Source organism: Oncorhynchus nerka, linkage group LG9b, assembly GCF_034236695.1.
Source record: "Oncorhynchus nerka isolate Pitt River linkage group LG9b, Oner_Uvic_2.0, whole genome shotgun sequence".
Taxonomy (NCBI): domain Eukaryota; kingdom Metazoa; phylum Chordata; class Actinopteri; order Salmoniformes; family Salmonidae; genus Oncorhynchus; species Oncorhynchus nerka.
The window spans coordinates 34,415,623-34,440,882 of record NC_088424.1 but is presented as its reverse complement, the minus strand read 5'-3'; the positions used below and the strand labels follow the sequence as shown (position 1 = coordinate 34,440,882).

Sequence of the window (25,260 nt, the reverse complement as noted above, 5' to 3'; positions counted from 1 at the left end):
CTAAAAAAATGTATTTAGGCTTTCTAGTGCAGACCAGGGCTTTTGGCCTAGCTGGGTTGCAACACAGTAGCCGACCAGCAGAGCTCATGACTTCACGCTCCAGACCAGATACTGGAGGCCTGGTTGTCTCCCCCCTACCTGCTTGGCTGGCAGCTTCAGCTGCTCTCATCAGGAGATTGGATACAAAAGCCAAGAAACTGACTGTTTACAGTGTGTATCTACTGTCCTTCCTCCTCTGTCACTGTGTGCATTCCTGCCCTGCAGGATCTTATCAGGGGGCGGGTCTCCTGTTTCTCTGAGTCTGATGGATGACCCCGGAGCTGTCAATCAAGGACACACGCGATACCTGACCTGCCATTGACATGGGAAAAAAACACACACTTACTCTCTCACACACACACGGTCTCTGTCGCTCCCATACTCACACACATGCACAAACACACTGGCACACATACAACCATACTGGCATACATTTTGGCACACTGTGAGCTATTGAGGTGTAGCAAGAAGACAGGACACAATGCTGTGAGCTGGCTTTGTCTCCATCCCACCCTGCCCTCCTCCCTCTTCTCCACATTAAAAGGGCAGGTGACTGAAAGAGAGGGAGAGAGAATGAAGAGGGAGAGAATAAGAAAGGGATGTGCAGCCATAAACTCTCTCCCCCTCTCTCTCTACCATACCTGCTTTCTCAACCTCTGAATTCTCGGCTTTGAAAAGCTAACTGACATTTACTCCTGAGGTGCTGGCCTGTTGCACCCTCTATAACCACTGTGATTATTATTTAACCCTGCTGGTCATCTATGAACGTTTGAATATCTTGAGGAACGAGCCGGCCTTAATGGACATTTTTGTTAGATATTACTGCACTTTTGGAGCTAGGAACACAAGTATTTCACTAAACCTGCAATATCATCAGATAAATATGCGAATGCGACCGATATCATTTGATTTGATGCACTCTTATAATCTCCACCCGGCACAGCCAGAAGAGGACTGACTCCTCACCCCTCATACCTGTGTGTGCGTGTTTTTATGCTCTCAGTGCTTAATTGAGCTATAAAAAACAATAATCTTTAAAGCATTCCTTTGTGTTGGAGAGAGAGAGGACTGATAACCCCAATCCACAAAAGTGGAGACAAATTTGACCACAATAACTACCTTGGGATATGCGTCAAAAGCAACCTTGGGGAAATCCTCTGCATTATCATTAACATCAAACTTGTACATTTCCTCAGTGAAAACAATGTACATTGGTTCCTCCTTTAAAAGTTGCGTAATACTGCACATCCCATAGGCATACAGTTATTTTTATCCTCCACTACACAATAAGCAAGTAAAAAATAAGCTAGCTATGCTACTTATACTACATTGCACGGAAAGGCAAGCTTACACAATTGTACATTCAATTTGCATTAAATGCTTTAGCTAGCTAGATTCTTTGCATCCACTCTTTCCCACTGTTGCTGGTTTTCTCAGGAGTCACTAAAACATTTAACAACATGAATTGCAATGTCATACTCATGTAATAACACCAGCTAGCTAGCTGGCTAATGTTAGCTAGTCAGCTAACTTGATAAATAGCGATTTTCATGAATGAACTTTATGACAAAAATATGCACAATCATCTGTCTCTACGTTAACTAACATATTCCTCTCAATTGTACATTTTTTGCTTGACTCGTTATGACGTTATTATTACTTACATTTGCTTCCACCGTGATGTTTTGTCAGCCATCTTTGCTGAAGAAAGTCACCAGGGACGGGTGGCTCGTGTCAAATTCGCCATTGGAACCACTCGATATGATTGGTCATATAAAAACCTTGGGACCCAAATGCATAATGGTGTTCTAACTCCCCCTTGTGGTGCTCTGGAGCAATGAAGCCGTGACGCTGGGTACCTCTAAGTCCCGCGGTGCAAGCTCACAACTTTTAAAGGAGGAACCACTGTACTGAGCAAATGTCAAATTAACTTTTTACCAAATTACCGTACGATAGACCACGTATTCACCCTGCACACCCTAACTGACACAAACAAACAAAACAAAAGAAATGCAACGTCAAACCAAATTAATGGAAAGTGGTGTTGGGGGAAAAACATTCAACATTATAAAATCCATGTACACAAACAACAAGTGTGCAGTTAGAATTGGCAAAAAAACAAATTTATTTCCCCAGGGTTGTGGGGTGAGACAGGGATGCAGCCACCTTATTCAACATATAAATGACAAGGAAATGGCGAGGGTACTAGAACAGTCTGCAGCACCCGACCTCACCCTACTAGAATCTGAAGTCAAATGAATACTGTTTGCTAATGATCAGGTGTTTCTGACCCCAACCAATGAGGGTCTACAGCAGCACCTAGATCTTCTGCACAGATTCTGTCAGACCTGGGCCCTGACAGTAAATCTCAGTAAGACAAAAATAATGGTGTTCCAAAAAAGGTCCAGTTGCCAGGACCTCAAATACAAATTCCATCTAGAGTTGCCCTAGAGCACACAAAAACAATATATACCTCGGCCTAAACATCACAGCCACCGGTAACTTCCACAAAGCTGTGAACGATCTGAGAGACAAGGCAAGAAGGGCCTTATATGCCATCGAAAGGAACAAAAAATGTGACATACCATTTAGGATCTGGCTAAAAACACTTGGATCAGTTATAGAATCCATTGCCCTTTATGGTTGTGAGGTCTAGGGTCTGCTCACCAACCAGGAATTTACAAAATGGGACAAACACCAATTGAGACTCCTCATGCAAAATTCTGGAAAAATATCCTCAGGGTACAACGTAAAACACCAAATAATGCATACAGAGCAGAATTAGACCGATACCCGCTGATACCCAAAATCCAGAAAATACATGTTAAATTCTACAACCACCTAAAAGGAAGTGATTCCCATACCATCCATAACAAAGCCATCAACTACAGAGAAATTCACCTGGAGAAGAGCTCCTTATTAAGCAAGCTGGTACTGGGTCTCTGTACACAAACAGACCCCACAGAGCCCCAGGACAGCAACACAATTAGACTCAACCAAATCATGAGAAAACAAAAAGATAATTACTTGACATATTGGAAAGAATTAACAAAAAAACTGAGCAAACTATAATACTCCCTAATCAGAGAGTACACAGTAGCAGAATACCTGACCACTGTGACTGACCCAAAATTAAGGAAAGCTTTGACTATGTACAGACTCAGTGAGCATAGCCTTGCTATTGAGAAAGGCCGCCATAGGCAGACCTGGCACTCAAGAGAAGACATGCTATGTGCTCACTGCCCACAAAATTAGATGAAAACTGAGCTGCACTTCCCAACCTCCTGCAAAATGTATGACCATATTCGAGACTCATGTTTCCTTCAGATTACACAGACCCACAAAGAATTAGAAAACAAATCAAATTTTGATAAACTCCCACATCTATTGGGTGAAATACCAGCAGCACGATTTGTGACCTGTTGCCAAAAGAAAAAGACAACCAGTGAAGAATAAGCACCATTGTAAATACAACCTATATTTCTTTATTTATTTTCCCTTTTTTATCCTTTAACTATTTGCACATCGTCACAACACTGTATATAGATATGACTTCTGACATTTCTTTATTCTTTTGGAACTTGTGTGAGTGTAATATTTACTGTTCACTTTTTATTGTTTATTTCACTTGTTTATCCATTTCACTTGCTTTGGCAATGTAAACATATGTTTCCCATGCCAATAAAGCCCCTTGAATTGAATTGAGAGGCGATGTCAGCAGCAGAGTGTGAGAGGCAGCAGCAAGAAATGTGGAATAGTGAGAGAGAGAGAAAGAGAGAGCATTAGAGCATTAGAGCGAAAGAGAGCATTAGTGAGAAAGAAAGAGCGCAAAGGGAGAGAGTATGAAAGAGCAAGAGGATTAGAGAAAAGAGAGCATTAGAAAGAGTATTGGAGCGAGAGAGCATGAAAGAGCAAGAGGATTAGAGAGAAGAGTTAGAGAGAAAGGAAGAGAGCGAGGATTAGAGAGAAAGGAAGAGAGCGAGGATTAGAGGGAAAGAAAGAGAGCATTACAGAGAGAGGGAGAGAGAGGATTAGGGACAGACAGAGGATTAGAGAGAAGAGAGCATTAGAAAGAGAGTATTAGAGCGAGAGAGCATGAAAGAGCAAGAGGATTAGAGAGAAAGGAAGAGAGCGAGGATTAGAGAGAAAGGAAGAGAGTGAGGATTAGAGGGAAAGAAAGAGAGCATTACAGAGAGAGGGAGAGAAAGGATTAGGGACAGACAGAGGATTAGAGAGAAGAGAGCATTAGAAAGAGAGTATTAGAGCGAGAGAGCATGAAAGAGCAAGAGGATTAGAGAGAAGAGTTAGAGAGAAAGGAAGAGAGCGAGGATTAGAGAGAAAGAAAGAGAGCGAGGATTAGAGAGAAAGGAAGAGAGCGAGGATTAGAGAGAAAGGAAGAGAGCTTTACAGAGAGAGGGAGAGAGAGAGAGGATTAGCGACAGACAGAGGATTAGCGAGAAGAGTTAGAGAGAAAGGAAGAGAGCGCGATTAGAGGGAAAGGAAGAGAGCGGGATTAGAGGGAAAGGAAGAGAGCGAGGATTAGAGAGAAAGGAAGAGAGCAAGGATTAGAGAGAAAGAAAGAGAGCGAGGATTAGAGGGAAAGGAAGAGAGCATTACAGAGAGAGGGAGAGAGAGGATTAGCGACAGACAGAGGATTAGCGAGAGAGCATTAGAGAGTGAGCTTTAGATAGAGAGGATTAGAGAGAAAGTGAGCATTAGAGAGAGAGAGGATTAGAGAGGGAGAAAATCAGAAATGAAATGCTAAAAAGCAGCACACCTGAGTTGCAAAATGCTGTGCTTAAATATTTCAACATGGTTTTAACTTCTGGCTGCTTCCCTGATGTCTGGAACCAGGGGCTCATCACCCCTATCCACAACAGTGGAGACAAATCAGACCCCAATAATTACAGGGGAATTTGCGTAAACAGCAACTTGGGAAAGGTTTTCTGTAGCATTTTGAATTCAAGGATTGAAACCTTTCTTCAAGAAGAAAATGTAAATAGTAAATGTCAAATTGGCTTTTTTCCCCTGACGGAGTTCAAATTTATTTGGCTATGAGGTACAGTGGGGAGAACAAGTATTTGATACACTGACGATTTTGCAGGTTTTCCTACTTACTAAGCATGTAGAGGTCTGCAATTTTTATCATAGGTGCACTTCAATTGTGAGAGACGGAATCTAAAACAAATATCCAGAAAATCACATTGTATGATTTTTAAGTAATTCACTTGCATTATATTGCATGACATAAGTATTTGATCACCTACCAACCAGTAAGAATTCCATCTCTCACAGACCTGTTAGTTTTTCTTTAAGAAGCCCTCCTGTTCTCCACTCATTACCTGTATTAACTGCACCTGTTTGAACTCATTACCTGTATAAAAGACACCTGTCTACACACTCAATCAAACAGACTCCAACCTCTCCACAATGGCCAAGACCAGACAGCCGTGTAAGGACATCAGGGATAAAATTGTAGAACTGCACACAGGTGGGATGGGCTATAGGACAATAGGCAAGCAGCTTGGTGAGAAGGCAACAACTGTTGGCGCATTTATTAGACAATGGAAGAAGTTCAAGATGACGGTCAATCACCCTCGGTCTGGGGCTCCATACAAGATCTCACCTCGTGGGGCATCCATGATCATGAGGAAGGTGAGGGATCAGCCCAGAACTACACGGCAGGACCTGGTCAATGACCTGAAGAGAGCTGGGACCACAGTCTCAAAGAAAACCATTGCGCCGTCATGGATTAAAATCCTGCAGCGCACGCAAGGTCCCCCTGCTCAAGCCAGCGCATGTCCAGGCCCGTCTGAAGTTTGCCAATGACCATCTGCATGATTCAGAGGAGGAATGGGAGAAGGTCATGTGGTCTGATGAGACAAAAAAAATAGCTTTTTGGTCTAAACTCCACTCGCCGTGTTTGGAGGAAGAAGAAGGATGAGTACAACCCCAAGAACACCATCCCAACCGTGAAGCATGGAGGTGGAAACATCATTCTTTGGGGATGCTTTTCTGCAAAGGAGACAGGACGTCTGCACCGTATTGAGGGGAGGATGGATGGGGCCATGTATCACAAGATCTTGGCCAACAACCTCCTTCCCTCAGTAAGAGCATTGAAGATGGGTCGTGGCTGGGTCTTCAAGCATGACAACGACCCGAAACACACAGCCAGGGCAACTAAGGAGTGGCTCCGTAAGAAGCACCTCCAGACGTGAACCCAATAGAAAATCTTTGGAGGGAGCTGAAAGTCCGTATTGCCCAGCGACAGCCCCGAAACCTGAAGGATCTGGAGAAGGTCTGTATGGAGGAGTGGGCCAAAATCCCTGCTGCAGTGTGTGCAAACATTGCCAAGAACTACAGGAAACGTATGATGTCTGTAATTGCAAACAAAGGTTTCTGTACCAAATATTAAGTTCTGCTTTTCTGATGTATCAAATACTTATGTCATGCAATAATATGCAAATTAATTACTTAAAAATCATACAATGTGATTTTCTGGATTTTTATTTTAGATTCCGTCTCTCACAGTTGAAGTGTACCTATGATAAAAATTACAGACCTCTACATGCTTTGTAAGTAGGAAAACCTGCAAAATCGGCAGTGTATCAAATACTTGTTCTCCCCACTGTACACCTTACACAATAATTAATAAAGTCTTTGCTCTCTTTATTGACTTTAAAAAAGTGTTCAATCCTATTTGGCATGAAGGGCATTTCTACAAAATTCTCCAAAGTGGGCTTGGTGGCGAGGTGTATGACTTAATAAAATGTATGTACACAGAAAACAAGTGTGCAATAAAAATCTAAAACCAAAGAACATAATTATTATCACCACGTCGACGTGTGATACAAGGCTGCAGTTTGAGTCCAAATCTTTTCAACATTTATCTCAATGAATTAGCAGACATGTTGGACCATTCTCCAGCCCCAGGACTCACACTATTTGACACAAGAGGTAAAATACCTGCTATATGCTGATGATTTGCTACTTCTATCACCAACCAAAGAAGGTCTTCAACAGAACCTTAACATTCAAGAGCAATATTGCCATAATTGGGCCCTGGCAGTACATTTCAAAAAACGAAAATCATGATTTTTCACCAAATAAACAGATGTCAGAATCACAAATATAAATAGAATTATAGAAATAGAAATTATAAATAGAAATATTTCGCAACAAAGCCTCCTTCACTCACGCCGCCAAACTTACCCTAGTAAAACTGACTATCCTACCGATCCTCGACTTTGGCGACGTCATCTACAAAATAGCTTCCAACACTCTACTCAGCAAGCTGGATGCAGTCTATCACAGTGCCATTCGTTTTGTTACCAAATCACCTTATACCACTGCGACCTGTATGCTCTAGTCGGCTGGCCTTCGCTACATATTTGTGACCAGACCCATTGGCTCCAGGTCATCTATACGTCTGTGCTAGGTAAAGCTCCACCTTATCTCAGTTCACTGGTCACGATAACACCCATCTGTAGCACACGTTCCAGCAGGTATATCTCACTGATCATCCCCAAAGCCAACACCTCATTTGGCAGCCTTTCCTTTCAGTTCTCTGCTGCCAGCGACTGGAAAGAATTGCAAAAATCGCTGAAGTTGGAGACTTTTATTTCCCTCACCAACTTTAAACATCTGCTATCTGAGCAGCTAACCGATCACTGCAGCTGTACATAGTCCACCTGTAAATAGCCCACCCAATCTACCTACCTCATCCCCATACTGTTTTTCTTTAATTTTCTGCTCTTTTGCACACCAATATCTCTACTTGCACATCATCATCTGCTCATGTATCACTCCAGTGTTAATCTGCTAAATTGTAACTATTCGCTCCCTTGGCCTATTTATTGCCTACCTCCTCATGCCTTTTGCACACACTGTATATAGACTTTCTTTTTTTCTACGGTGTCATTGACTTGTCTATTGTGTTATTGGCTTGTTTATTGTTTACTCCATGTGTAACTCTGTGTTGTCTGTGTCACACTGCTTTGCTTTATCTTGGCCAGGTCACAGTTGTAAATGAGAACTTGTTCTCAACCAGCTGACCTGGTGAAATAAAGGTGAAATAAAGGTGAAATGAAGGTGAAATAAATAATATGGCAGTGAATGCACTCAAAGAAAAAGCCTGCAGAGCATTGCATGCAATAAAAATGAAATGATTCAATATCAACATCCCAATTAGAATTTGGACCAAAATATTTGACTGTGTAATCCTACCAATTGCTCTTTACGGAAGTGAGGTTTGGGGGCCACTCAATATACTGGACTTTAATCTGTGGGACAAACATCCAATTGAAGCCCTACATGCAGAGAAAGCCCTACATGCAGAGAAAGCCCTACATGCAGAGAAAGCCCTACAAGTCCAGAGAAATACACCAACTCATGCACGTATGGCAGAATTGGGCCGCTTTCCAGTGGTAATGAACATTCTCAAAAGATCCTTCAAAATTTGGTTACATCCAAATTCAAGTCTGCAATTTAAAGCACTTCAAATCCAGGAGCTGAGCCCAGAAATGAGCACTTTTAGTCAGCTGGTCTTGGACCTAAACAAACAAGCTGACACCAGCACTGCTTCAAAAGAAAGAATTCAAATAAACAAAATCATGAACCAATCAAAGGACTCATTTACAACATTGGAAAACCAAACAAAATCCCAAAGCCGACTAAATTGATATCTGACCCTAAACAAAGAATATGCATTGGCTGATTATCTCTACTCTGTCAAAGATACGAAGCAGAGACAGATCCTTACCAAGTACAGGCTGTTTCCACCAATTGGCAATAGAAACCGGCAGACATAAAAAGACATGGCTACCCAAAGAGGAGCATGTATGTGGTCGCTGCACGACAGGGGAGGTAGAAACAGAGATTAACTTTCTCCTTTACTGCGAGAAATATTCCTCACCAAGAGATTCATTTTTCACAGAAATGACTACATTTATTCCAAATGTTAACTTATTAAACCCACAGGAAAAACTAAGAATACTCATGGGCGAAGGAGCAATGGCTCCTCTTGCAGCCAAATATGTATTTTCCTGCCATAGCCTGAGGGACACTGAATAATAACATCTGCATAGTAAATAGTAACTTACTTATTATTACTATTATTGGTATTATTGTTATTACTATTATTATTGTTGTTTATCATTCTAAATAGCAGTGGTATGGGTAGTAGGGTGATGGTAATGATAGCAGTTCAGTGATGGTGGTGGTGGTAGTAGTAGTAATGATGATGGTAGTTGTAGTACTGATGTAATGGTGAATAGACAGTTATTTAGTTATAAGTTAGTTTCATTTTCCATGTTTAGCTTTTTATAGTTATTACATTTCTACTATTTCTGTTATATTTGTATATCATTGTGTATTATTTACTACCATTTTATATTATTTTATTACAATGTATATTGTAATTTTTAATATTGCTTTGGCAATATTGACACAATGTTTTTTGTGCCAATAAAGCAGCTTGAATTTGAAAGAGCATTAGTGAGAGAGCATTAGAGAGAGAGCATTAGAAAAAGAGAGAGAAAGCATTAGAGAGAACGAGAGGATTAGAGAGAAATAAAGCGAGAGGGCATTAGAGAGAGAGCATAAGAGAGCGATTATTAGAGAGAAAGGAAGAGCGAGCATTGGAGAGAAATAGAGGGCATTAGAAAGAGATTATTAGAGAGAAAGAAAGAGGGAGAGCATTGGAGAGAAATAGAGGGCATTAGAAAGAGATTATTAGAGAGAAAGAAAGAGGGAGAGCATTGGAGAGAAATAGAGAGAGCATTAGAAATAGAGATTATTAGAGAGAAGGAGAGGGCATTAGAGAGAGGGCATTAGACCGAGAGCATTAGTGAAAGAGAGAGAGGGCATTAGAGAGAGAGGGGGAGAGGGCATTAGAGAGAGAGAGAGAGAGAGAGAGAGGGCATTACAGAGAGAGAGGGCATTAGAGAGAGAGAGAGGGCGTTAGAGAGAGAGAGGGCATTATAGAGAGAGAGGGGGCATTAGAGAGCGAGAGGGGGCATTAGAGAGAGAGAGAGGGAGGGAGGGGACATGAGAGAGCGATAGAGGGCATTAGAGAGAGAGGGGGAGCATTAGAGAGGAGAAAGAGAGATGATTAGAGAGCAAGAGAGAGCATTAGAAAGAGAGGGAGAGAGCCTTAGAAAGAAAGAAAGAGAGAGCATTAGAAAGAAAGGGAGGATTAGAGAAAGAGAGCACAGAGGGAAAGAAAGAGGATTGGAGGGAGAGGATTAGAGAGAAAGAAAGCGAGAGGGCATTAGAGAGAGAGAGAGCATAAGAGAGGGGGCTCTCTAGAGAGCAAGAGCATTAGAGAGCTTTAGAGTGAGCGGAAGCATTAGAGCGAACGAGAGCATTAGAGAGAGCGAGAGCATTAGAGAGAGCGAGAGCATTAGAGAGAGAGAGCGCATTAGAGAGCGAGCGCATTAGAGAGGGAGAGAGATTATTAGACAGAGCATTAGAGAGAGAGAGCATTAGAGAGCGAGAGCATTAGAGAGAGAGGTCATTAGAGAGAGAGAGAGCATTAGAGAGAAGGAGAGAGAGCATTAGAGAGAAGGATAGAGAGCATTAGAGAGCGAGAGCATTAGAGAGATAGAGCGAGAGCATTAGAGAGATAGAGCGAGAGCATTAGAGAGATAGAGAAAGAGCATTAGAGAGATAGAGAAAGAGCATTAGAGAGAGAGAGCATTAGAGAGATAGAGCGAGAGCATTAGAGAGATAGAGAAAGAGCATTAGAGAGATAGAGAAAGAGCATTAGAGAGAGAGAGCATTAGAGAGATAGAGCGAGAGCATTAGAGAGATAGAGAAAGAGCATTAGAGAGAGAGAGCATTAGAGAGAGAGCATTGGAGAGAGAGAGCATTGGAGAGAGAGAGCATTGGAGAGAGAGAGAGCATTAGTGAGAAATTGAGTGCAGTAGAAAGAAAGAGCATTAGAGAGAAAGAGAGAGTATTAGAGGTAATTACAGAGATAATTACAGAGTAATTACAGGGACTATAGGAATACTTCCTATGCTGATGAGTGTGTCATTCTGTCATCACCCCCCCAACACACACACACACACACACACACACAAACACTGTTACCCCCACTTTTCTCACACACCATGGGGGTTATGTCAAACTAAGTAGTATGTCAATGCATTTGTTGATGGAATGACAAGTCATTGAATCTGTCTCTCTGCAGCATGTAAGGTTGGTTTCTACAGAGCTGTGTCTACAGACGGAGCATGTTCTGAGTGTCCTCCACACAGTCACTCAGAGAAAGCAGGGGCTACTGTCTGTGACTGCAACCCAGGATACTACCGCTCTGAGACGGACCCTGCATCTATGCCCTGCACACGTAAGAACACATGAACACACACACACTGTATTTCCCCATAGGGGTATCTCACACACTGTATTTCCCCATAGGGGTATCTCACACACTGTATTTCCCCATAGGGGTATCTCACACACTGTATTTCCCCATAGGGGTATCTCACACACTGTATTTCTCCATAGGGGTATCTCACACACTGTATTTCCCCATAGGGGTATCTCACACACTGTATTTCCCCATAGGGGTATCTCACACACTGTATTTCCCCATAGGGGTATCTCACACACTGTATTTCCCCATAGGGGTATCTCACACACTGTATTTCCCCATAGGGGTATCTCACACACTGTATTTCCCCATAGAGGTATCTCATACACTGTATTTCTCCATAGGGGTATCTCACACACTGTATTTCCCCATAGGGGTATCTCACACACTCTATTTCCCCATACTTCCCCATAGGGGTATCTCACACACTGTATTTCCCCATAGGGGTACCTCACACACTGTATTTCCCCATAGGGGTATCTCACACACTGTATTTCTCCATAGGGGTATCTCACACACTGTATTTCCCCATAGGGGTATCTCACACACTGTATTTCCCCATAGGGGTATCTCACACACTGTATTTCTCCATAGGGGTATCTCACATACTGTATTTCCCCATAGGGGTATCTCACACACTGTATTTCCCCATAGGGGTATCTCATACACTGTATTTCCCCATAGGGGTATCTCACACACTGTATTTCTCCATAGGGGTATCTCACACACTGTATTTCCCCATAGGGGTATCTCACACACTGTATTTCCCCATAGGGGTATCTCACACACTGTATTTCCCCATAGGGGTATCTCACACACTGTATTTTCCCATAGGGGTATCTCACACACTGTATTTCCCCATAGGGGTATCTCACACACTGTATTTCTCCATAGGGGTATCTCACACACTGTATTTCCCCATAGGGGTATCTCACACACTGTATTTCCCCATAGGGGTATCTCACACACTGTATTTCCCCATAGGGGTATCTCACACACTCTATTTCCCCATAGGGGTATCTCACACACTGTATTTCCCCATAGGGGTATCTCACACACTGTATTTCCCCATAGGGGTATCTCACACACTGTATTTCCACATAGGGGTATCTCACACACTGTATTTCCCCATAGGGGTATCTCACACACTGTATTTCCACATAGGGGTATCTCACACACTGTATTTCCAAATAGGGGTATCTCACACACTGTATTTCCACATAGGGGTATCTCACACACTGTATTTCCCCATAGGGGTATCTCACACACTGTATTTCCCCATAGGGGTATCTCACACACTGTATTTCCCCATAGGGGTATCTCACACACTCTATTTCCCCATAGGGGTATCTCACACACTGTATTTCCCCATAGGGGTATCTCACACACTGTATTTCCCCATAGGGGTATCTCACACACTGTATTTCCCCATAGGGGTATCTCACACACTGTATTTCCACATAGGGGTATCTCACACACTGTATTTCCCCATAGGGGTATCTCACACACTGTATTTCCACATAGGGGTATCTCACACACTGTATTTCCCCATAGGGGTATCTCACACACTGTATTTCCACATAGGGGTATCTCACACACTGTATTTCCCCATTGGGGTATCTCACACACTGTATTTCCCCATAGGGGTATCTCACACACTGTATTTCCCCATAGGGGTATCTCACACACTGTATTTCCCCATAGGGGTATCTCACACACTGTATTTCCCCATAGGGGTATCTCACACACTGTATTTCCCCATAGGGGTATCTCACACACTGTATTTCCACATAGGGGTATCTCACACACTGTATTTCTCCATAGGGGTATCTCACGCATTGTATTTCTCCATAGGGGTATCTCACACACTGTATTTCCCCATAGGGGTATCTCACACACTGTATTTCCCCATAGGGGTATCTCACACACTGTATTTCCACATAGGGGTATCTCACACACTGTATTTCCCCATAGGGGTATCTCACACACTGTATTTCCCCATAGGGGTATCTCACACACTGTATTTCTCCATAGGGGTATCTCACACACTGTATTTCCCCATAGGGGAATCTCACACACTGTATTTCCACATAGGGGTATCTCACACACTGTATTTCCCCATAGGGGTATCTCACACACTGTATTTCCCCATAGGGGTATCTCACACACTGTATTTCTCCATAGGGGTATCTCACACACTGTATTTCCCCATAGGGGTATCTCACACACTGTATTTCCCCATAGGGGTATCTCACACACTGTATTTCCCCATAGGGGTATCTCACACACTGTATTTCCCCATAGGGGTATCTCACACACTGTATTTCCACATAGGGGTATCTCACACACTGTATTTCCCCATAGGGGTATCTCACACACTGTATTTCCACATAGGGGTATCTCACACACTGTATTTCCACATAGGGGTATCTCACACACTGTATTTCCCCATAGGGGTATCTCACACACTGTATTTCCACATAGGGGTATCTCACACACTGTATTTCCCCATAGGGGTATCTCACACACTGTATTTCCCCATAGGGGTATCTCACACACTGTATTTCTCCATAGGGGTATCTCACACACTGTATTTCCCCATAGGGGTATCTCACACACTGTATTTCCCCATAGGGGTATCTCACACACTGTATTTCCCCATAGGGGTATCTCACACACTGTATTTCCCCATAGGGGTATCTCACACACTGTATTTCCACATAGGGGTATCTCACACACTGTATTTCCCCATAGGGGTATCTCACACACTGTATTTCCACATAGGGGTATCTCACACACTGTATTTCCACATAGGGGTATCTCACACACTGTATTTCCACATAGGGGTATCTCACACACTGTATTTCCCCATAGGGGTATCTCACACACTGTATTTCCCCATAGGGGTATCTCACACACTGTATTTCCACATAGGGGTATCTCACACACTGTATTTCTCCATAGGGGTATCTCACGCATTGTATTTCTCCATAGGGGTATCTCACACACTGTATTTCCCCATAGGGGTATCTCACACACTGTATTTCTCCATAGGGGTATCTCACACACTGTATTTCCACATAGGGGTATCTCACACACTGTATTTCCACATAGGGGTATCTCACACACTGTATTTCCCCATAGGGGTATCTCACACACTGTATTTCCCCATAGGGGTATCTCACACACTGTATTTCTCCATAGGGGTATCTCACACACTGTATTTCCCCATAGGGGTATCTCACACACTGTATTTCCCCATAGGGGTATCTCACACACTGTATTTCCCCATAGGGGTATCTCACACACTGTATTTCCCCATAGGGGTATCTCAAACTATTTCTCCTCTCTTTTCTACTTACTCCATCCTTTATTTCTCCTCATTCTCTCTCTCACGCCTCCCTCTGTCTCTCTCCTCTCACGCCTCCCTCTGTCTCTCTCGTCTCACGCCTCCCTCTGTCTCTCTCCTCTCACGCCTCCCTCTGTCTCTCTCCTCTCACGCCTCCCTCTGTCTCTCTCCTCTCACGCCTCCCTCTGTCTCTCTCCTCTCACGCCTCCCTCTGTCTCTCTCCTCTCACGCCTCCCTCTGTCTCTCTCCTCTCACGCCTCCCTCTGTCTCTCTCCTCTCACGCCTGTCTCTCTCTCTCCTCTCAAGCCTGTCTCTCTCTCTCCTCTCACGCATGTCTCTCTCTCTCCTCTCACGCCTGTCTGTCTCTCTCCTCTCACGCCTGTCTCTCTCTCTCCTCTCAAGCCTGTCTCTCTCTCTCCTCTCACGCATGTCTCTCTCTCTCCTCTCACGCCTGTCTGTCTCTCTCCTCTCACGCCTGTCTGTCTCTCTCCTCTCACGCCTCCCTCTGTCTCTCTCCTCTCACGCCTGTCTCTCTCCTCTCTCGCCTCCCTCTGTCTCTCCTCTCACGCCTGTCTCTCTCTCTCCTCTCAAGCCTGTCTCTCTCTCTCCTCTCACTCCTGTCTCTCTCACCTCTCAAGCCTGTCTCTCTCTCTCCTCTCACGCCGGTCTCTCTCTCTCCTCTCACGCCTGTCTGTCTCTCTCCTCTCACGCCTCCCTCTGTCTCTCTCCTCTCACGCCTGTCTCTCTCTCTCCTCTCACACCTCCCTCTCTCTCTCTCTCCTCTCACGCCTGCCTCTGTCTCTCTCCTCTCACGCCTCCCTCTGTCTCTCTCCTCTCACGCCTGTCTCTCTCTCTCCTCTCACGCCTCCCTCTGTCTCTCTCCTCTCACACCTCCCTCTGTCTCTCTCCTCTCACGCCTCCCTCTGTCTCTCTCCTCTCACGCCTCCCTCTGTCTCTCTCCTATCACGCCTCCCTCTGTCTCTCTCCTCTCACGCCTCCCTCTGTCTCTCTCCTCTCACGCCTGTCTCTCTCTCTCCTCTCACGCCTCCCTCTCTCTCTCTCTCCTCTCACGCCTGCCTCTGTCTCTCTCCTCTCATGCCTGTCTCTCTCTCTCCTCTCACGCCTGTCTGTCTCTCTCCTCTCACGCCTCCCTCTGTCTCTCTCCTCTCACGCCTCCCTCTGTCTCTCTCCTCTCACGCCTCCCTCTGTCTCTCTCCTCTCACGCCTCCCTCTGTCTCTCTCCTCTCACGCCTCCCTCTGTCTCTCTCCTCTCACGCCTCCTCTGTCTCTCTCCTCTCACGCCTCCCTCTGTCTCTCTCCTCTCACACCTCCCTCTGTCTCTCTCCTCTCACGCCTCCCTCTGTCTCTCTCCTCTCACACCTCCCTCTGTCTCTCTCCTCTCACGCCTCCCTCTGTCTCTCTCCTCTCACACCTCCCTCTGTCTCTCTCCTCTCACGCCTCCCTCTGTCTCTCTCCTCTCACGCCTCCCTCTGTCTCTCTCCTCTCACGCCTGTCTCTCTCTCTCCTCTCACGCCTGTCTGTCTCTCTCCTCTCACGCCTCCCTCTGTCTCTCTCCTCTCACGCCTCCCTCTGTCTCTCTCCTCTCACGCCTGTCTCTCTCCTCTCACGCCTGTCTCTCTCCTCTCACGCCTCCCTCTGTCTCTCTCCTCTCACGCCTCCCTCTGTCTCTCTCCTCTCACGCCTGTCTCTCTCCTCTCATTCCTCCCTCTGTCTCTCTCCTCTCACGCCTCCCTCTGTCTCTCTCCTCTCACGCCTCCCTCTGTCTCTCTCCTCTCACGCCTCCCTCTGTCTCTCTCCTCTCACGCCGCCCATTATACTGATCCAATGACTTAAGAGTAATACACCATGTCCTGAGTGGGATGAATAGTCCTCAGTAACATTTCTCTCTCTCTCTCTCTCAGTAAATATGTTCTGACTGAGACCTTGGTCTGTTTGTCATAAACTTAATTATGCCTATATACAGCACATGGTTCACCAAGTCAGCCTGAGAAAACACATAGAACACACAACAGAACAACAATAAGTACCAAAATGGAACGTACAGTGGCTTGCGAAGTATTCACTCCCCTTGGCGTTTTTCCTATTTTGTTGCCTTACAACCTGCAATTAAAATATATTTTGGGGGGGTTTGTAATCATTTGATTTACACAACACGCCTACCACTTTGAAGATGCAGAATATTTTTTATTGTGAAACAAACAAGAAATAAGACAAAAAAACAGAACTTGCGCATGCATAACTATTCACCCCCCCAAATTCAATACTTTGTAGGGCCACCTTTTGCAGCAATTACAGCTTCAAGTCTCTTGGGGTATGTCTCCGTAAGCTTGGCAAATCTAGCCACTGGGATTTTTGCCCATTCTTCAAGGCAAAACTGCTCCAGGTCCTTCAAGTTGGATGGGTTCTGCTAGTGTACAGCAATCTTTAAGTCATACCACAGATTCTCAATTGGATTGAGGTCTGGGCTTTGACTAGGCCATTCCAAGACATTTAAATGTTTCCCCTTTAAACCACTCGAGTGTTGCTTTAGCAGTATGTGTAACGGCGTTCTTCTATCTCCTCCTCTGATGAAGAGGTAGAACAAGGATCGGACCAAAATGCAGCGTGATGATGATTCATGATATAATTGTAATGAAGGAAAAAACAATATAAGCGGAAACTACAAAATAATGAAAAGTGAAAACCGAAACAGCCCTATCTGGTGCAAACACTAAGACAGGAGCAATCACCCACAAAATACACAGTGAAACCCAGGCTACCTAAATATGGTTCCCAATCAGAGACAACGAGAATCACCTGACTCTGATTGAGAACCGCCTCAGGCAGCCAAGCCTATGCTAGACACACCCCTAATCAACCACAATCCCAATGCCTACAAAAACCCCAATACGACAATACAATAAACCCATGTCACACCCTGGCCTGAACAAATAATTAAAGAAAACACAAAATACTAAGACCAAGGCGTGACAGCACCCCCCCCCCCCCTAGGTGCGGACTCCCGGACGCATCTCAAAACCATAGGGAGGGTCCGGGTGGGCGTCTGTCCATGGTGGCGGCTCTGGCTCGGGACGTGGACCCCACTCCATTAATGTAATAGTTCCTCCCCTTCGCGTCCTGGGATAATCCACCCTCGCCGCCGACCATGGCCTAATAGTCCTCACCCAGAACCCCACTGGACTGAGGGGCAGCTTGTGACTGAGGGGCAGCTTGGGACTGAGGGGCAGCTCGGGACTGAGGCAGCTCGGGACTGAGGGGAAGCTCGGGACTGAGGGGAAGCTCGGGACTGAGGGGCAGCTCGGGACTGAGGGGCAGCTCGGGACTGAGGGGAAGCCCGGGAATGAGGGGAAGCCCGGGACTGAGGGGAAGCCCGGGACTGAGGGGAAGCCCGGGACTGAGGGAAAGCCCAGTACCGAGAGGAAGCCCAGTACTGAGAGGAAGCCCAGTACTGAGAGGAAGCCCAGTACTGAGATGAAGCTCAGGCAGGTAGTTGACTCCGGTAGATCCTGGCTGGCTGGCGGATCTGGAAGATTCTGGTTGACTGGCAGATCTGGAAAGAGTCTGGTTGACTGGCAGATCTGGAAGAATCTGGTTGACTGGCAGATCTGGAAGATCATGGCTGACTGGCGGATCTAGCTGCACTGGCTGCTCCATGCAGACTGACAGCTCAGGCTGCTCCATACAGGCTGACAGCTCTGGCTGCTCCATGCAGACTGACAGCTCTGGCTGCGCTGAACAGGCAGGAGGCTCCGGCAGCGCAGGAGAGGAGACAGGCTCTGGCTGCGCTAAACAGGCGGGAGGCTCCGGCAGCGCAGGAGAGGAGGAAGGCTCTGGCTGCGCTGAACAGGCTGGAGGCTGTGGGGAGCTGCCACCGGAGGGCTGGTGTGTGAAGGTGGCACAGGATGGACCTGACCGTGAAGGTGTACTGGAGAGCCTGAGAGCAGGGCTGGCACAGGACGTGCAAGGCTAGGTAGGTACACAAGAGGCCTAGTGCGTGAGGCTGGCACTATTTTCACCAGCCGACTAACACGCACCTCAGGACGAGTATGGAGCGCTGATCCAGGTGCCATCAAATCCCCGACACGCTCCGTCGGACGAATATAGTACCTAAAGCACCAAGCTAGCAACTCCCTCATTACTCTCTCCTCCACTTTCCCCATTAACTCCTTCACAGTCTCTGCTTCGCTCCCCTCTAATACCGGCTCTGGTTCTGGTCTCCTCCTTGGCTCCTCACGATAAACAGGGAGAGTTGGCTCAGGTCTGACTCCTGACTCTGCCACTCTCTCCCTGAGCCACCCCCCAATACATTTTTTGAGCTGACTCTCGGGCTTTCTTCTGCGCCGCCGTGTTTTTCTCTTCGACTCCATTCTCCTATAGCCCTCTTCGCACTGCTCCAGCGAATCCCAGGCGGGTTCCGGAACTCTCTCTGGGTCGACCGCCCACCTGTCTATATCCTCCCAAGTAGTGTAGTCCCGATATTGATCCTGCTGCCGCTGTTGCTTCTCCTCATACCAGCGCCTCTCAGCTCTCGCCGCCTCTAGTTCTTCTTTGGGGCGGCGATATTTTCCCGGCTGTGCCCAGGGTCCTTTACCGTCCAATATCTCCTCCCAAGTCCAGAAGTCCTTTGATCGCTGCTCCTCATGTCGCTGTTGCCTGTTACCACGCCACTCGGTCCGGGTGTGGTGGGTGATTCTGTAACGGCGTTCTTCTATCTCCTCCTCTGATGAAGAGGTAGAACAAGGATCGGACCAAAATGCAGCGTGATGATGATTCATGATATAATTGTAATGAAGGAAAAAACAATATAAGCGGAAACTACAAAATAATGAAAAGTGAAAACCGAAACAGCCCTATCTGGTGCAAACACTAAGACAGGAGCAATCACCCACAAAATACACAGTGAAACCCAGGCTACCTAAATATGGTTCCCAATCAGAGACAACGAGAATCACCTGACTCTGATTGAGAACCGCCTCAGGCAGCCAAGCCTATGCTAGACACACCCCTAATCAGCCACAATCCCAATGCCTACAAAAACCCCAATACGACAACACAATAAACCCATGTCACACCCTGGCCTGAACAAATAATTAAAGAAAACACAAAATACTAAGACCAAGGCGTGACAGTATGCTTAGGGTCATGTCCTGCTGGAAGATAAACCTCCATCCCAGTCTCAAATCTCTGGAAGACTGAAACAGGTTTCCCTCAAGAATATCCCTGTATTTAGCGCCATCCATCATTCCTTTAATTCTGACCAGTTTCCCTGCCGATGAAAAACATCCCCACAGCATGATGCTGCCACCACCATGCTTCACTGTGAGGATGGTGTTCTCAGGGTGATGAGAGGTGTTGGGTTTGCGCCAGACATAGCGTTTTCCTTGATGGCAAAAAAGCAACATTTTAGTCTCATCTGACCAGAGTACCTTCTTCCATATGTTTGGGGAGTCTCCCACATGCCTTTTGGCGAAACGTGTTTGCTTATTTTTTTCTTGAAGCAATGGCTTATTTCTGGCCACTCTTCTGTAAAGCCCAGCTCTTTGGAGTGTATGGCTTAAAGTGGTCCTATGGACAGAAACTCCAATCTCTGCTGTGGAGCTTTGCAGCTCCTTCAGGGTTATCATCATTTGTTGCCTCTCTGATTAATGCCCTCCTTGCCTGGTCCATGTGTTTTGGTGGGCGGCCCTCTCTTGGCAGGTTTGTTGTGGTGCCATTCTTTCAATTTTTTAGAATGGATTTAATGGCGCTTCGTGGGATGTTCAAAAAAAAATTATAACCCAACCCTGATCTGTACTTCTCCACAACTTTGTTCCTGGCCTGTTTGGAGAGCTCCTTGGTGTTCATGGTGTCGCTTGCTTGCTGGTGCCCCTTGCTTAGTGGTGTATAAGACTCCCTGGGCCTTTCAGAACAGGTGTGTGTGTGTGTGTGTGTGTGTGTGTGTATATATATATATATATATACACTGAGATCATAAGACACTTAGATTGCACACAAGTGGACTTTATTTAACTAATTTTGTGACTTCTGAAGGTAATCGGTTGCACCAGATCTTATTGAGAGCAAAGGGGGTGAATACATATGCACACACCACTTTTCCATTTTGTGAAATTTATGAAAGAAGTATTTTTTTCACTTCACCAATTTGGACTATTTAAATAAAAAATCAATTTAAGTTACAGGTTGTAATATAACAAAAGAGTAAAACCGCCAAAGGGGGTGAATACTTTTGCAAGGCACTGTATGTAACCATTGCCACAATATCATTTCTAACTCAACCTACCTGTCCTATTTATCCCAGAACCCCCCTCTGCTCCACAGCAGCTGATCTCAGAGGTCAACGAGACATCAGTGGTTCTAGAGTGGAGCGCCCCCCTCAGGCTTGGAGGGAGAACTGACATCAGATACAGTGTGGACTGCCTGCTCTGCCACGGTCCTGAGAGTTACCCTGGGAGTCAAACCGGGAATCAAACTCAGATTGGCAGTTCGTCTGGGAGTGAACTTGGAGAGGCTGGTAGCCTTGGGGGTCCTGACGGGCCTCTTGGGACCCAGCTCTGCCTACCCTGTGGCCCAGACGTCCTCTTCTCCCCCCAGCATAGCGGCCTGGGGGCCACCAGAGTGTGTGTGAGCGAGCTCCAGGCACACACACGCTACACCTTCACAATCGGCGCCCGCAACGGAGTTTCCCAAGGCCACACTGCAGGGGCAAGAGAGAGTGTGTCTGTCACTCTCACCACCAACCAGGCCGGTGAGTTTGTGTGTGTGTGAGAGAGTTTAGAAGTAAGTGGAGGGAGAGTGTATGTGTAACGGCTTTCTAGGTGTGGTGAAGGAGAGTCGGACCAAAACGCAGCGTGTAGATTGCGATCCATGTTTAATGAAAAAAACACACGTAAACACGAATCAATACCAAAAACGTAACGAAACTAACAGTAGATAGTTACAAGGACACTAAGGACAATCACCCACGACAAACTCAAAGAATATGGCTGCCTAAATATGGTTCCCAATCAGAGACAACGATAAGCACCTGCCTCTGATTGAGAACCACTCCAGACAGCCATAGACTTTGCTAGATAACCCCACTAGCTACAATCCCAAATACATACACACCAAAACCCCAAGACAAAACACACCACAATACAAAAACTCCATGCCACACCCTGGCCTGACCCAATACATGAAGAAAAACACAAAATACTTAGACCAGGGCGTGACAGTATGTGTGTTTTAAGGGGCCAAGCAGGACTGTGTTTATTCCATGTCTGTTTGAGAGTTTCTGAAGCGGGTTGGTTTAATTGGATTTAGTGTTTGTCCCCTCTCTCAAGGAGTGACTTGTCTCAGTGACATAAACATAATACCACAGTGGAGTCGTCATGTAATTGGTTTAGGTTGATGTTTAGATGCCTCGGTAACGCAATACTTGTCTATTGCGCCTCTTTGTGTGTGTGTGTGTGTGTGTGTGTGAGAAAATGCTGAGTGAAGAATACTTTATTTCTGCTACAAACTCAGTAAACAGTGTGAGAGATAGATAGAGGATACATCCTTTGTTAGTTTTACTTATTATCAGTCGACTAAAACACTGGACAATCTGTCTCGTTTTAGTCACAGCCATTTTAGTCACATAATAGTCTTTTTTTTTTTATCAAATAATGAATATTAGGCTACCTCTAACTTCCAATATGTGCACGTTCAGATAGCCTTATCCAACTAACCCTACTATCTCCTCATATACCGTAGCTGACAACACTGATATTGTTGCAGATTCTGACCAATGCAGCCATAATTAACCGTATAGGCTATTAAAAATGAAAAACAACGTTTTAAGTGAGAAGTAGGCATTTGTCTGAAGCCGAAAAAGAAAGGAAATTTACATGAGCACCACAATGCCTACTTCACCCATGTTCTACCAAGGTTTTCCAGCACACAGCTTTGACCTACTAAAGAAGATAAGTTGGTATTTTACTTCAAACTGTGTGGCGGCAGGTTGCTTAGAATTCAAACCTTCTCCAACAGCCTAATTCATACTCTTAGATGAGGTGCTCCCACAATAATGTGATTTGTACCACACACAAGGTAAAGTATTGGATTCTTCCCACATCACACTAATCCCATTCCACTACCTTTTCAAGCTTTTTTAATCATATGATAACAAGCTTTGCTATTATACTTACAAGACCATCATGCTTGATTCAGCGAGCTGTTTTGTCTTGTACTAATGTAGTGCCTGCCTGTATTTCCTTAAACCTTTTGATTTAGCAATACTTGTCATTGAGAAATATTTTTTGGTCAGTAGATGCCCAACATAACCCCAGGTGGTGTGTTGGACATAGTCATTCATATATAGAGGTCTATAGAGCCTGTCTGCATTCCTGATTTCTGCAACCGTTAGCTTACCTGTGTAATATTGGCATAAGCTCATTGCAAACATGGTACTGTTTTATCAATTGCTGTGCGGATGAATAGGCAGTTCATTACCTCAATTGAATATATAGCTTAAAGTTGTGTGCATTTGTCTGTCTTTTTGCAATAAAGCTGGTGATGCGAGAATAATGCACATTTATAATAGGCCTATATCTAGAAATACATACTGTCACGCCCTGACCTTAGAGATCCTTATTTTTCTCTGTTTGGTGAGGTCAGGGTGGGAAAGGCTGTTTTCTGTTTTTTTGTTTTTGGCCGTGTGTGGTTCCCAATCAGAGGCAGCTGTCTATCGTTGTCTCTGATTGGGGATCACACATAAGTTTTTCTTTTGGGTTTTGTGGGATCTTGTTTTCTGTTTAGTGTCTGTACCTAACAGAACTGTGCACTTTCGTTTTTGCGTTTGTTATTTTTGTTTGAGTGTTTTTGAATAAAGTATCATAAACACTTTCCACGCTGCGCTTTGGTCCACTCTTCCTTCTACCAACGAGAGCCGTTACACATACAGCCTAATGATATATACAGTTGAAGTCAGAAGTTTACATACACTTAGGTTGGAGTCATTAAAACTTGTTTTTCAGCCACTCCACAAATTTCTTGTTAACAAACTATAGTTTTGGCAAGTCGGTCAGGACATCTACTTTGTGCATGACACAAGTAATTTTTCCAACAATTGTTTACAGACAGATTATTTCACTTATACTTCACTGTATCACAATTCCAGTGGGTCAGCAGTTTACATACACTAAGTTGACTGTGCCTTTAAACAGCTTGGAAAATTCCAGAAAATTATGTCATGGCTTTAGATGCTTCTGATAGGCTAATTGACATAATTTGAGTCAATTGGAGGTGTACCTGTGGATGTATTTCAAGGCCTACTTTCAAACTCAGTGCCTCTTTGCTTGACATCATGGGAAAATTCAAATAAATCAGCCAAGAAAATTGGAGACCTCCACAAGTCTGGTTCATCCTTGCGAGCAATTTCCAAATGCCTGAAGGTACCACGTTCATCTGTACAAACAATTGTGTGCAAGTATAAACACCATGGAACCACGCAGCTGTTGTACAGCTCAGGAAGGCGACGTGTTCTCTCTCTCCTAGAGATGAACGTACTTTGGTGCGAGAAGTGCAAATCAATCCCAGAACAACAGCAAAGGATGTTGTGAAGATGCTGGAGAAAACCGGTACAAAAGTATCTATATCCACAGTAAAACGAGTCCTATATTGACATAACCTGAAAGGCTGCTCAGCAAGGACGAAGCCACTGCTCCAAAACATACATGTAAAATATATCACTAGCCACTTTAAACAATGCTACCTAATATAATGTTTACATACCCTACATTATTCATCTCATATGTCTACTTATATACTGTACTCTATATCATCTACTGCATCCTTATGTAATACATGTATCACTAGCCACTTTAACTATGCCACTTTGTTTACATACTCATCTCATATGTATATACTGCACTCAATACCATCTACTGTATCTTGCCTATGCCGCTCTGTACCATCACTCATTCATATATCTTTATGTACATATTCTTTATCCCCTTACACTTGTGTCTATAAGGTAGTAGTTTTGGAATTGTTAGCTAGATTACATTTACATTTACATTTAAGTCATTTAGCAGACGCTCTTATCCAGAGCGACTTACAAATTGGTGCATTCACCTTATGACATCCAGTGGAACAGTAGTGCATCTAAATCTTTTAAGGGGGGGGGGGGGGTGAGAGGGATTACTTTATCCTATCCTAGGTATTCCTTAAAGAGGTGGGGTTTCAGGTGTCTCCGGAAGGTGGTGATTGACTCCGCTGTCCTGGCGTCGTGAGGGAGTTTGTTCCACCATTGGGGGGCCAGAGCAGCGAACAGTTTTGACTGGGCTGAGCGGGAACTGTACTTCCTCAGTGGTAGGGAGGCGAGCAGGCCAGAGGTGGATTACTTGTTGGTTATTACTGCATTGTCAGAACTAGAAGCACAAGCATTTTGCTACACTCGCACTAACATCTGCTAACCATGTGTATGTGACAAATACAATTTGATTTGATTTGA

At 44.9% G+C, this 25,260-nt stretch overlaps 1 protein-coding gene across 1 annotated transcript in view; it reads left to right on the top strand.

Moving 5' to 3' along the window:
• The window catches only part of LOC115114711 (ephrin type-A receptor 4-like), a 76,144-nt gene that overhangs the window by 37,852 nt on the left and 13,032 nt on the right, over nucleotides 1-25,260 (top strand). The window contains exons 5-6 of the mRNA XM_029643181.2: nucleotides 11,234-11,389; nucleotides 21,085-21,531. Of these exons, the coding sequence (XP_029499041.2) occupies nucleotides 11,234-11,389; nucleotides 21,085-21,531 (603 nt within the window). The remainder of the gene's footprint in view (nucleotides 1-11,233; nucleotides 11,390-21,084; nucleotides 21,532-25,260) is intronic.